Source organism: Poromitra crassiceps, assembly GCF_964638095.1.
Source record: "Poromitra crassiceps genome assembly, chromosome: 2".
Classification (NCBI taxonomy): Eukaryota; Metazoa; Chordata; class Actinopteri; order Beryciformes; family Melamphaidae; genus Poromitra; species Poromitra crassiceps.
In genome coordinates, this window is record NC_139624.1 from 43,475,462 (window position 1) to 43,490,461 (window position 15,000).

The 15,000-nt window shown below is 42.8% G+C and overlaps 1 protein-coding gene across 1 annotated transcript in view; it reads right to left on the reverse strand.

Annotated features, from left to right (window-relative positions):
* Positions 1–15,000, reverse strand: part of cacna1c (calcium channel, voltage-dependent, L type, alpha 1C subunit) — a gene marked incomplete at both ends in the record, with an annotated part of 493,392 nt that overhangs the window by 48,161 nt on the left and 430,231 nt on the right. Inside the window, 3 exons of the mRNA XM_083660058.1 lie at positions 9,252–9,335; positions 13,049–13,159; positions 13,985–14,143. Of these exons, the coding sequence (XP_083516184.1) occupies positions 9,252–9,335; positions 13,049–13,159; positions 13,985–14,143 (354 nt within the window). The remainder of the gene's footprint in view (positions 1–9,251; positions 9,336–13,048; positions 13,160–13,984; positions 14,144–15,000) is intronic.

Consider the following 15,000-nt stretch of genomic DNA (forward strand, 5'->3'; position numbering starts at 1 on the left):
TGTATATAAATAAAAATGTATAGACTGGCTTCATCCCCACAGATCACCCCCTTTGATGGGAGTTTGAGCTGTTGCCCTCAGGTCGGCGGCTGAGGGTGCCCACTACGAGGACCAAGTGCTTCAAACTCTCCTTTGTCCCGGCTGCTATTCAGCTGAGGAACAGCAGATGGCACTGCATTTTTCTGCTTTTGCACTTTTGCACAGACTGCCCACTTATGCACCTTTGCCGATGCTGCAACCTGTTGTGCTTTCTAAAACCTCTCTGCCTCCATTGCCCTGTTTTTTTTTAGGTTTTTAGGTTTTAGTCTTTTATCTTTTTTTTGTGTTTGTATGTTTTGTATGATGTGTCTGTTTCATATTAAATGGCTGCAAACCAATTTCCCTGTAAGGGACAATAAAGTTACCTTTTGACCCTTGAGATCAGGTATCTCACAAGAGGCTGAAGTTTCCCATATCAGAATACTAGAATATTAAAACATACAGGAGCAGTAGGAGATGTGGATATTTCTGCCCAACTCCTTGAGGGCCAAAATAATGAATGATGGTCCGGGTCAGCCAGAAAGGGGTGGGGTGGGGTGGGGGTGGGGAAAGGGGGGAGTAGTTGACTGTGCATATGTGTGAGCCTATGGATATGTATGTATGTATGTATGTATGTATGTGTGTGTGTGTGTGTGTGTGTGTGTGTGTGTGTGTGTGTGTGTGTGTGTGTGTGTGTGTGTGTGTGTGTGTGTGTGTGTGTGTGTGTGTGTGTGTGTGTGTGTGTGTGTGTGTGTGTGTGTGTGTGTGTGTTGTGTGCGGTGGGTAGAGTTGCCTGGCAAAGACAGAGATGAAGCTGAAGCTACAGTACAGTAACAGTGTTGAAAGCTTTGGTTACAGTTGGACTGGGTTTACCAAATGCATCTTGGCATTAAAGGACACTGCCTGTTTTTGATATGTGCCATTCAGGTTGTTCTTCGACCCGACAGTAGTCTGAGATCCAAGTGAAACTGAAATGCATGGTTTGGGCCTTTTATTTCTTGTTTTCACCAAATGTTATGCAAATGTTACAGCTGCATAGCCCTATATGACAAAGTACATTTCAGTTTCATCTACTCTCAAGCCAAAGAGGCATCAGCTTGTCACATAAAAAAGAATTGCCTCATAAGATCATCTGAGTTCCACTAGTATATAATCCAATGGACAAAGATGATTTTAGATCTAGGATGCTTCTGGGAAATCTTAAGAATTGAGTAATGCTGAAAAGCACACAGGTCATATGGCACGATCTGATTTTGCCAAGTAACAGTTGTTCCTGGACCAACATTTATTCCTAGTATGGGCCGGGAAAACCCCACCCCCGAACTCATTTGATTGGTCGCTGCAATTGCTTCTTCCTGAAAACATGCGACAAGTAAAAAAAATGTGGTTAAGATTAGGGTTAGAGTGTGAAAAAAGTGTGCTCAATCCTATAGCTTAATGGATAAGGTGCGCGCCTTCCAATCCGAAGACTGAGGTTCAACTCCCGGTCGAACCACACACAGTTTTATAAAACATTAGGGTTAGACATTAGGTTTAGGCAAGTACAACAATGTGGTTAGGGTTTGGTTTTGGTCATCGTTAGATAAGAAAACCCTAACCCTAATCTTAAACACATCTTTTTTTTACTTTTTGATGTTTTCAGGAAGAAGCAATTGGGGCGACCAATCAAATGAGTTCGGGGCAGGGTTTTCCCAGCCCATAGTAGGAAGAAATGTTGGCCCAGGAACAACTGTTACTTGGGGTGCGCTCCCAACTTACGAACGGCCCAGTGTGCGCTCTTTCACCCTTGGTGAAATCAGTTTGTGCGGTAGTATGCCACATAGGGAAACACTCACTGATCATGCCAGGTATTGCAACATTTTAGACAGCTGAGAGCAATAGATTAACATTAAATGTAATCTATGACTCAGGAACTTTTCACTTTACTAAAGTATGGACACTGTTAAAATACCTGACGGAGGAAGGAAGCACTTAAAGGTATTCCAACAAGGCCATACACACACATGTATGATTACACACACACAGTAAGGGTGAACAAGGGGTACTATTGTACTATAGGGGTATTTTACTACAGGTGTACTATTACTACTATCGGGGTATTATCTAAAAGTAGTTTAAGTACCATAAACTACTTGATCAGCTTTTACTACGAGAATACATACACTATACTAGAGTATTAGTGGCTCATGCTGTTCACCACTTTTCTGATTGAGTGACCACTGGACAGGAAATTATGCAACCTGATTGGTTGTGCCCCAAACTGGAGGTGATTGAGTGGAGTGAATGAGGAGAGGGGTCGGGGTTGAGTGTGAGTGAATGAGGAGAGGGGTCAGGGTTGAGTGTGAGTGAATGAGGAGAGGGGTCAGGGTTGAGTGTGAGTGAATGAGGAGAGGGGTCAGGGTTGAGTGTGAGTGAATGAGGAGAGGGGTCAGGGTTGAGTGTGAGTGAATGAGGAGAGGGGTCAGGGTTGAGTCTGTGTGTGAATGAGGAGAGGGGTCAGGGTTGAGTCTGTGTGTGAATGAGGAGAGGGGTCAGGGTTGAGTGTGTGTGAGTGAGGAGAGGGGTCGGGTTGAGTGTGAGTGAATGAGGAGAGGGGCCAGGGTTGAGTGTGAGTGAATGAGGAGAGGGGTCAGGGTTGAGTGTGTGTGAGTGAGGAGAGGGGTCAGGGTTGAGTGTGTGTGAATGAGGAGAGGGGTCGGGGGTTGAGTGTGTGTGAATGAGGAGAGGGGTCAGGGTTGAGTGTGAGTGAATGAGGAGAGGGGTCAGGGTTGAGTGTGTGTGAATGAGGAGAGGGGTCGGGGGTTGAGTGTGTGTGAATGAGGAGAGGGGCCAGGGTTGAGTGTGAGTGAATGAGGAGAGGGGTCAGGGTTGAGTGTGTGTGAGTGAGGAGAGGGGTCAGGGTTGAGTGTGTGTGAATGAGGAGAGGGGTCGGGGGTTGAGTGTGTGTGAATGAGGAGAGGGGTCGGGGTTGAGTGTGAGTGAATGAGGAGAGGGGTCAGGGTTGAGTGTGAGTGAATGAGGAGAGGGGTCAGGGTTGAGTGTGTGTGAATGAGGAGAGGGGTCGGGGGTTGAGTGTGTGTGAATGAGGAGAGGGGTCGGGGTTGAGTGTGAGTGAATGAGGAGAGGGGTCAGGGTTGAGTGTGAGTGAATGAGGAGAGGGGTCAGGGTTGAGTGTGTGTGAATGAGGAGAGGGGTCAGGGTTGAGTGTGAGTGAATGAGGAGAGGGGTCAGGGTTGAGTGTGTGTTAATGAGGAGAGGGGTCAGGGTTGAGTGTGAGTGACTGAGGAGAGGGGTCAGGATTGAGTGTGAGTGAATGAGGAGAGGGGTCGGGATTGAGTGTGAGTGAATGAGGAGAGGGGTCGGGGTTGAGTGTGAGTGAGGAGAGGGGACGAGGTTGAGTCTGTGTGTGTTGAGGAGAATTGAGGTCGCGTAAGGTGTCGTGAGAAGCAAGGAAGGAAGGAATAATTTAAGTTAGGAAGAAAAGGAAGAACTGAAGAGAGGAAATGTGTGTGTGTGTGTGTGTGTGTGTGTGTGTGTGTGTGTGTGTGTGTGTTTGTGTGTGTGTGTGTGTGTGTGTGTGTGTGTGTGTGTGTGTGTGTGTGTGTGTGTGTGTGTGTGCGTGCGCGTGTGTGTATGTGTGTGTGTGTGTGTGTGTGTGTGCACGCACACTTGTGCGTACATGTGTGCGTGCGCGCACGTGCGTGCACTGTATAAAGAGTGGTTGAGAGTTGGTTTAACCCAGTGTCAAGAGAAAGCAGCCTTTAGTTAGAGAAAGGGCCAGCTGGGTCAATTTGAGCATAATGTAAATCTGGATTCGCTCCAGATTCAAAGTGAAATCAAAGCTGACCCATGATAATTATAGAAAATGGGTGGCTCTGTTCACTTTGAGCACTCAGCCAACCAGAATCAAATTAAACTCAAATCACCCCACATATTTTTCCTTATGTTTTAATAAAATCAACATGAAGCAACCAATCAGATGTTACTGCAGTAGAGAGACTACAGTGGACCCATGCATGGAGTGTAATTGTAACAAATAGAATCTCAGTAGAAAACACCATTTTGAAATAAATACAGTCAATTCAGGCTGAACTGAAGTGCAGATGTGAGTTGCTGTGACTGCTGGGATACTTGCAGCTCACAGCAGCTGTCAGCAGCTTATTGAAATAAGTTTTTTATGTTAAGAACTGTTTTCTCACATTGCACATCATTTTTCCGGGCAAAAGATTTCCACAGTTCAGTAGGTAACACAGGTCTCTTGAAGATTTTTGTTTCTTTTATCCTAGAGTTTTAGTTTTGACACTAGACGAGCTTTCTTTTTCCTAATTTTTTTATTATTTGTGTTTAAAGTGTAAACAAATGTAACATACGAGTGGAATTAAATTAAATTTGTAGTCTTTTGACTACAAATTCAAAAATCACTATTCAAATACATAACGGATGATTGACCTCTCAGGTCACATGAAATGCATGAGAGACCCATGTTACCCAGCTTGCATTTCAGGTGAGCAAGCAGCACCGCAAACCAATGAAAAAGGCGAGAGAGAAAGAGAGAGATAGATAAACATCCATAAAAGAAGAGTTAAGTGCACTGAAAAAGGCTCAGAAAGAGAAGGAAAGAGAGGGAGATGGAGAAGAGGAGAGAAGGAGGAGGCATTCCGGAGAGAGAGAGAGACAGAGAGAGACAGAGAGATAGATGCAGTCCATACTGGCATCGTCTGCAAGACACCGCTCAGAGCAAACCACTACCAATCTGTTCACACTAGTTCTACTCAAACCAAACCAAAAAGTAACAGAAATCATATAAGATTTAAGAAGCACCCGCAGGTTGCTAGGCAGAATTGGAGACCCAGAATTAAGGAGGGATTCTGATTTGCTGAGCACAAAAACAGAGCAGCTAATCTATGCCAACGAGCACCCTCGTATTGTGGAAAAAGCAGCAGGGTGGGTGCGCTCAATGGAGATGTTTTGGCCGTTCAATGTGAACTAAATGGAAAGTGATGACTTTTAAAATGTTGGCCTGTTAATGCACTTCACCATGCATTAGGAAGGCAATGACAGAGAGGCAGCTGTTGCACAGCTACAGTAGCCTACTACTACCATTAGTTTACATTAGCATTGCTCAATTATGTTAAAAAGCATTTATGCTTAGCGCCTCATGAAATGCAGTGGCAGGCTAAAATTTTAAATGTCTCGGTAAAAGGGTCTCAGTTAAAAAACAGTCAGAGTTCTCACAGGATTGAAGTGCGGCGGGTTTCTTAAAAAGAAAGATAAAAACATGGCAGTTCAAGAAAATTGCAACAACATGAACGGTAGCTTGGGCATATCATCACCCAAATTATTAAAAACCACCAGAGAGGAAAAAATAAGAATAGGACTAGAGGCATGCCATTAGGTTAGAAGTTAACCAATCAAACCAATCAAACCAAGGTATTAAGTGCAAAGTCAATGACATGTATAGATGACAAAGATGCATATCTCTGGCCCAACAGTATAGTATAACCATCAGTGGCTATATCATAAGTCTGCAGCAGAAATCTGATCTCTAATCTCAATTTTTTTTTCATAATCTGACAGCTTTTAAAGCGACTGTCTGTCTGTCTGTCTGTCTGTCTGTCTGTCTGTCTGTCTGTCTGTCTGTCTGTCTTGTATGACAATCTTGTTGGCAAATTTTGCTCCAAGATCATAGACAACCTGAAGGGAATTAATTGCGAAATGCCACCAAATAAATTAGTTGTCTGCAAGGCGACAGCAGAATATAAAAACTTTAGCGATACTATTCCCTAAGGCTAAATGTATGTAATAATAAACTAGGTAGAATAATTGTGTAAAAAAGATAGAATTGCTAAGCACTAGAAATTAAACTGGTGTCATTCATAAGCAGCTTTGTCAACTCTCATGGGGACAGATAGATCCCCTTTCTAAAGGCAGGAAAACAACTGCCAAGCTCATACACCCCTGGGATACACTAAGCTGATTTGTATGCCTGACCAGTGCTGTGTGAGGTGAAACTCGCACTGCCTTCCACCACAGGGCAACATGCCAGTGTTCCAGTGAGCATCTCTTTCATGTCCTCAAACCTGCGCTATACTTACAGTTGAGGAGGTAAGTGTCCTGCGGCCAACTCTAAACACGTTTCCCTGTTATTATCTGGTTTTCATTGCAAACAAGTCTACAACAGATGGGACATAGCCAAATACTGACATAGCTAAATAACAGATTTGTGTTGGGGAGGAGGGCCAAGGCTATAATGCACACAGTGCCCACCAAAGAAAAAGGCAGGTATAGCAATGATTACATTGATCTTCAAAAATGCCTCAAACTGACCTCATGTCTACCACATAATATAGTACACATATCTATGTTATGTGGACTTTTACAGTACAACTATACTGAGAAGACTGCAGCGGTTAAGCTGATAACAGTGTCTGTGGATGTGAATATATACTGTAGCTTTGTCATGGTAATGCATTTGTGGTAAAGCATTGAAATGGGAGCTAAATTTAGCAATTAGAATCTAGAAGTAACAATAAAGTACTGCGATCAAAAGCTGTCTCCACAGGAGTGATATGGAGTGTTTTAACGGCTTTGTAGAAAGCAAGCAAGGCTGCTATGTGTGACTCTATGCTGTACCATGGAGTTGAAAGGTTTATGAACTGACCTACAGACAGTATCAAAGCTAGACCAATGATATTGTCCCTTTCCTACAAACAACTTGTATTTAAGTGACAAACAGCTCTTTCACAAGCTTTTATAATGTGATGACGAGAGCAGTCTAAGAAGCAAATGAAAGGAGAAGAGGTGATTTCCTTGACACTTCCGCCCCTGTTCATGCTAAATGAAGAGGACTTGTGTCCAGGCATAATTTCCCCTTCACATGGTTCTTAGACTACCGTCTTGCCAAAGAGCAGTTTAAATATCACATCACATGAATAAAATAGCAGTTATCCCTGAAGTGCCTATCATATTTACGATAGGCACTCAACATTTGACTTGTGTTTGGGATATTTGGCTTAGCATACACAACTGCATTCTCATTCAGCTCCACTGTTGACCATCGGCCCTTCACGTCGATAGCAAATGAATTCATACATACATTTGCATAAATTTCACTGGTCTGGAGTAAATCCATTTATGGATCCAATTGTTCCCCATGTCTGCACACTGTTATTGTGAGACAAAAATAAAACACGCCACTGCAACTTTTGTCTTTTCTTTTTTCCTCACTTGAATTTAAAGTTTCTATGGTCATTTATGTATTGAGTGATTTTGACGACACTGTCAAAATGGCATTGTACCTCATTTCAAAAAGGCACGAGAGAATGAGAAAATCTGTCTTATTTTCTTCATTCAAGAAAATCCTATTTTCTGCAGAAACGTGGATGTTGTCCAACAACATATACCTGGCCTGGATATACCACCTTTGTATCCGTCATGCTATACAGTGTCAATCATGCCAGGGGAATGGACAATATCCCCGTCGCAATGATAAAACATCAAATAAAACCAATGTGAAACCAAACCAAGTGCTGAGACAATGCAATAGTTTCGGTTCTATTGACAAATGCAATAGTTTTGGTTCTATTGACAAATGCAATAGTTTCTGGTGCTATTGATGCTCAGCAGACCGAGGCATAAATACCTATCTGGAGCAGTTTCAAATATTAGAAAATCCATACAAAACACTAGGAGCCTTATGAAAATCAAGTCTTTGTTTGTTGTTGTTTGTCGTTTGCCATTATGTTGCGCTTTTTGCTTTTTACATCTGTGAATATGAACAGAGGGGGAGGAATGGAAACATTCCGTTATTAAAAGTAATTTTGCAGCCTCCATTGTTTACATTAGATGGATAACTGAGAGGGAGTGAATGTGACCTCCACACTATACTCCCTATGTTCAATTTGAACCAAACAGCCCCTGTCTAATGGCGTGCAAATTGAGCGCATCTCAAAGTTTCCCTAAGCATATTTTTAAATATGAGTGTTTAATAAACAGTTTTAAATAGTGGAAAGCTTCTTCGAGGGCAGCGTGCTGTGTTTTGATTGGCTGTTTTCACTGCCAAACTCATTCAACCATCTGTTGAGCTGGAATCTGGCACAGCTGAAGGTTCCTAATCATTTGAAAGCATGTGAGATAGGTATCAGTCCTCGGTCTGTTTGTGTGTGTGTGGGAATGGCAGAGCAGGCAGGCAGGAAGGGAGGGAGGGAGTTGGACTACTTACGTTAACCTCAGTGATCGCTATGTCAACAATGCTACCCACAACTATCAAGGCATCAAATGTGTTCCATGCATCAACAAAATAATGCTGCATAGGGGTGGAAAGAACAGAAAAGAACAGAAAAAAAGAACAGAACGTAAGACATTTAAGAACAGAAAGAACAGAACTTAAAGGAGAGAGGAGAAAAAATAAGGTAAAAACTGTTATATACATGAGAGCTGGAGTTTTAGTTGGAGGAGAGAAGGGAAAGAATCGACAAATTAAACGACCAAAAAAAATCAAAAGAAGGAGCAAAGTCTGAAAGAGATGGACAGCAGAGGAAGAGCAGCGGCGATCGGTCATGCTTGTCCATGAGAGGAAAATGTCAACAACAACAACAACAGTAAACAACAAATTGCAACAAAATCACAACCAAAAACGTCCCTGTTGCTGCGGTCCAAAAAAATGAAAGGTGTACAAGGCTTTTGTGATTGGTTAGTGAGTTAGTTTAGTTAGTTCAGGAGTCAAACCTGAGGACATGTCACAGTCTGGTGAAAAAATCTAATTAAACGATTTCTCAAGAACGGGGCAACATTTGAGGTATGGACTAAAGAGAAGCTGGTATCTTTTGAGAATCTGTGCTTTTTGCAGCTAAACCCTGTCCCTGTTGCTTATATACGCTCTTTAGACAACCTCGGAAGAAGCTTGCTCTTGTTCGGGAACCTCTGTGCGGCTGTGGGGTCCCCCGAGTGGCAGCGGCCATCTTAGATTTAAGGATGGAGGGAGAGGAGGAGGAGAGGGAGAAGGAAGAGGAGGAGGAGGAAGAAGAAGAAGAAGAAGAAGAAGACAAGGAATAGAGAGGGAGATGGAGAGAAAGGAGAGGCCACGACATACACCAGAGCATGGTGCGGGACACAAGATATAGCCACAAAGGAGAGGAGAGGGTAGAGAGAGTTCAGAAGTTATGGAGACAGAGAGAGAGAGAGAGAGAGAGAGAGAGGGAGAGAAGGAGAGGGAGAGTGGGTGTCGTACTTACGTTGATCTCACTGAGAATGACGTCTATTATGCTGCCAATTACGATGAGGAAATCAAAGACATTCCAGGGATCACTAAAGTAGCCCTACACAGGATAAGGTGAGCGGGGAGGAGGAGGGAGGAGGGGAGTAAGAAAGGTAGGTTAGAAGGAAAACGACACCTCGCAGCCCTACTAGGTGGTCTAAGACTCAATTCAGCCACACTTGATGAACAAGCAAGACGAAAGGACACGTTTTAATCCCAACTTTAATTCACAGAACCAACCCACTTCCTTTGCATTAGTTGTTCATCAAATGCAGCTGAATTTTCCCACTTGTCAAGGAGGGCGGGTTAGATCGACGTTATTAAATTCTTCCACCTGCGTCTTGGGGCGATCGCTGTGGCAAATTAAAGCACACTTTGTTTACTTTAGTTATTACAGCCAATTCATCATCAGCACTGGTACCAAGTGAGCATTTATTAAAAGCATCTACACAGCTTCAGGCTAAAACAGTGTTATTTAGGCGGGTACAAAAAATAGCTTAGATATCATCTGTACTTTAGCAGCGGGAGAGCACTTCTTAGAAAGTTAACATGAATTTTGGTTTGTATTTTATGCACATGAGTTGGGGGGGGGGGGGGGGGGAATCTAAGCTTGCAGTTCTACTTATTGCTATGCTAACTTCCAGTTTAACGGAGAGTGACATGTGATCTTCTATTAACAGTCAAAAGTACATACTGAGAGTGACTGCCAGGGATGCAACCTGGTGATTTTGGCCAATAGTGGGGCAGGTGGCTTTTCCATACAACATTTCCAAACAATCTAAATTAGATCCCATATAATGATGGCTGTAAGGATAATGTTCCACTAGCTTACTCTGAAATGTATGCACTGCCAGCTAGCATGCTAAAAATATTTCTATCTGCACCAATGCGATGCAACAAGTTGAGAGGAAACTGTTAGTATTTCTAGGTCAAAAGCTGGTGGGGGGGAGTTGTTGAAGCAGAAAAAGTAGTTCGGATCACACTGTAGAGTCTGGATGTATGGGATGCGAGTCTTGAAATCAGTTGAAATAATTACGGTATCTCATGTTTGACACTTACTATACTGTGCATCCACCTAGCTTATCTGTATATTTCATATTGAATAACAAGGTAACATTGTATGTACCAACACATCACACCGAAAATGTTTTGAGCATCAAACAGACTTGAACTGCAGTTAAAGTGACAGAGCAAGCGGGAAGCAGAGAGGATCAATCACACTACCGGTAATCCATAATTAAGCCTCCTCTGATCCCTCATCAGCAGCTCAAGTATCATCATAATGCCCAAACCAAAACTCATCTGCACCATGGGCATTATGTATCCTTGGAATCTATTTTTAATGGAGCCGTTTCCAGGGAGAATGATCGGCGTGTAAAACCAGCGGTGGCATTAGTATCCAAATGTTGATGTTTAGATTGATTGCATTTATTTGACAATCTCATATTTCTGAATATGAACGGTTGTGCTGACAGTTTCAGAATGTGCTCAGTTATTCAGAGCAATACAATGCATAAACAGGGAACAGGGAACATTGAGAAACTCATATTACTGTAGCTGTTCCCAGGGGAACGCTGACACCTGTTGAGAAAGTCAAAGCGTTAGCATGGTGGTTGTCATTGAACCCGATGACGCTGGAGCCATTTCCAGGGGGAGTTTAAGACTGGAACATTTCAAGGCAGCAGCTAGTTGCTCCTCTCTGTTTCTGTCATCTGTTCAAAGGAAGAGTTGATTCAAACCTGGCACATAATCATGTTGCAAACCACTCTGAGTTGATGGATGAAAATGCCAACCTGAATGTCACCTTACTATCAGCACACAGGGAGCTTCACTTACAGGATTTAATATTTGCAAGGAGACTCCTTTGTTTCTGAGTTCAATTTAAAAGGAGTATTACACTTTGTACTTTGAATAGGTTGAATATGTTTCCTTCGAGGTTGAAATGGTACTCCTTTATAGTTCAATAGCTAGAACACCAAGACAGTCAGGGTTAAGGGTTTCATTCCCACTAGCAGTTTGTAATGATTCATGTAAAAAATTATTTATTATATTAAGTCAATGTTATCGATCTTTGCTGCAAATTCAGACCAAATCAGATGCATTAATAACAGGGTGTTTCATTCAAAAATTAGATATCAACCATTTGAATAAAGGGACACCTATTTAACATCATGATTGTTAACATGTAATTATTTGTTAAAACATAATGTTAAACCCCCTGACTGTCTAATATCAATATTTTGAGGATATAATCTGTTCATTTTGAACTATTGAGTGATGAAATTCTAGTAAAAAAAAGTTGCACATGTCATGGATTGAAATCCTTGACACACATTTGAGGATATTGGGTGTAAAAAAAATAACAGTAATTCATAAACGCAGGGTAGTTTGCATCAATAGTTTATCATTCTGTTACACTGCACTGATTCATTGTTTCATATGAACGCGGTGTGTAAAGTGACACGGATACTGTTGCTAGGTAAGCTAGTGGCAGGGCTATCAGTCCAGCTGACATGCATTTCAAAATAATGTCTTAGCGAGCGGTTTGACTTGTCAAGCTCATTTCAACGTATTCATAATACATAATGTTGCACTTGCAGATTAAATAAATTTCAATAGTCACAGACACATCAACGTCTTTCATACAGTCAGTGAACTAAATTATTGGGGCTTTAAACTGAAATAAGTCTTTAAGCTGTTGTTGCTGTTGTCATTGTTTCAATATGAATTACACACAGGTGTGTAACAAAAAGTGTAATCAAAGCTGGCGGTCTGCTCTTTCAGCTTATATGTATCTTTTGATGTAAAACAACACATTAAAGCAGAGATGAGAAGACAAAAGATAACCTCTGCCCCGTATCCCAATACTTTTGCTGCTGATTGTGTACAACACTTTTTTTATATACGGTAACAGGGGGGATATATTCCCAGCTGTTAGTGTTTGAATAGCTGATGCACCAGCAAGCTCTAAGATTGGACCAATAAACCCACCCAGTTACATAGCAACAGCTGAGACAAGGAAGCAATGAGATTAAAATCCACATAATGACATGCACTAATCACGTTTGATTACACAATATTTGGATGATATTGGTGTAAATGAGATAGGGATTATGAATACACAATTCAACAACATTGGTAAAACACTCATTCATAATAAATGTTATTCTTTATTTGTGTATTCTATTCTGTTCTGTTCTGTTCTGTTCTGTTCTGTTCTGTTTATTGTTGTTTATTGTTGTTTATTATGGATCCCCATTAGTCTGACTATTCAGACTATTCTTCCTGGGGTCCCTAAATGTTCCACTAGCTTACTCTGAAATGTTCTGTTCTGTTCTGTTCTATTCTATTCTATTCTATTCTATTCTATTCTATTCTATTCTATTCTGTTCTGTTCTGTTCTGTTCTATTCTATTCTATTCTGTTCTGTTCTGTTCTGTTCTGTTCTATTCTGTTCTGTTCTGTTCTGTTCTGTTCTGTTCTGTTCTGTTCTGTTCTGTTCTGTTCTGTTCTGCTCTGTTCTGTTTTGTTTTGTTCCATTCAACTCTATTTTATTCTATTATATTTATTAGTAGTTTGGAATGGATTTGAAGGTAATGAGTATACATTAGTCTAATCTGGTCTATTCTAATTGTAATTGACTGTGCTCTATTCCCGAATAGAGGAGTGGACTGGACTTACCCTGGGTTAAATGCAGTTTGATGATAATCTATTCCACTCTACTGTACTTAATATTTTATTGTAGTGTGTTTTACTGCAGAGTGGTGAACGTACCCGGGGTTTGAAGGCGATGAGTTTGAGGATCATCTCCACAGTGAAGAGTCCGGTGAAGAGCATGTTGAGGATGTTCATGGCATCATTGAAATTGTGGGTCTGTCCATGATGCTACAAAGTTACACACACACACACACACACACACACACACACACACAGACACACACACACACACACACACACACACACAGACACACACACACACACACACACACACACACACACACACACACACACACACACACACAGTATGTTACGGCGGAGACACACTGGATTCGCAAGCGGGGCCGTACGTAAATTCCGCTCAAGCAGGAGCCTAGCCATTCAAGGTGCGTTTCCATTTGCATGTATGTTTTCACGCTTCCCATTCATGTGTATTGGAGGCCGCTGTGCAATGCATTGTGGGGCAGGCGGGGAGTTCCGCTAGCCAGGAACAGGTCCGTGCCCCGCGCCTCCCTGGCCTTCCAAACTCATATACGATCTTTTAAACGAACTGATCAACCCAAATCAAAGGCAGAGGAAGACACTGCATGACCTACTGTAGGCATCACATGTGATCAGAAACATAAATATATATATATATATATACATACATACAATGCCTCCTTGTGTGTTTGCGCCCTTATGATATTCACTTTTGACATCCTCACTGATGACATCACATCATTAGCTAAATAGCCTAATTAAAAAATCCATCTCCGTCAGGTCACCTGCACTGGTGCCCTTTACACATCCTGAAGATTTCAGCCTGATCGTACGATAGATGTGTGTGTTAGTCAGCTGTGTGGCGTGATGTGCGTGTTAGTTTTAAGCTGTGTGAGTGAACCTGTGTGTGTGTGTGTGTGTGTGTGTGTGTGTGGTGTGTGTGTGTGTGTGTGTGTGCGTGTGTATGCGTGTGTGTGTGTGTGTGTGTGTGTGTGTGTGTGTGTGACTTACCTGCATGGCTAGACAGATGGTGTTGAGAAGGATAAGTGTGAACATCAGGTACTCAAAGTAGGTGGAGTTGACCACGTACCACACCTTGTACTGGTAGGGGTTCTTAGGGATGTAGCGGCGCAGCGGCCGCGCCTTCAGAGCATACTCCACACACTGACGCTGTATGGCACACCCACACGCATGCACACACACACACACACACACACACACACACACACACACACACACATGCACAAAAGTTCATATTTTACTTTTATACTTTTCTCTGGTGATGTGGCTTTCTACCTTGTTGTCGTCGGTCTATGTCTATCTGCAGGAAAAGCGGTGGGACTGTCGGTTTAGCAGCAGTTCATCCCGGCCAACACTTCCTTCCTCTCTCTACGCTTCCTTGCTCTTGCTGCTCTTGCTGTCCATCAGACATGGACCATGGTGGAGACATGGACCATGGTGGAGACATGGACCATGGTGGAGACATGGACCGTGGTGGAGAACACACACCATCAGGGACTCAGCACACCTCCTTCTTAGAGTTTTAGTCATCTTAAATGGTAAATGGCCTGCATTTATATAGCGCTTTTATCCAAAGCGCTTTACAATCAGTAGGTAGTCTACATTCACCCATTCATACACCGATGGCGGCAGGCAGGGTGCCTACACACCATCGGGAGCAAGGAGGGTTAAGTGTCTTGCCCAGGGACACCACGACAGCAGCTGGGAGGGAGCGGGGATCGAACCGCCAACCCTTGCGTCATTGGCCGACCCGCTCTACCTCCTGAGCTAAAGCCGTCATCTTCCGTTTGAACTACTGCAGCACGTCAGCCCCTACAACTCACCCAGAATTCTGCAGCCAGAACGCCTCATGTTCAGCCTCCCCAAATTCCCCCACCTCAAACCCCCACCCACCCGGTCTCCACCCTCCACCCACCCGGTCTCCACCCCTCTCCCTCCTGCCTCCTGAATGAAAGAGTGACCTTCCCACTCCAGGCAGAACAGCAGAGTCAGTCCCTTTCTACCAT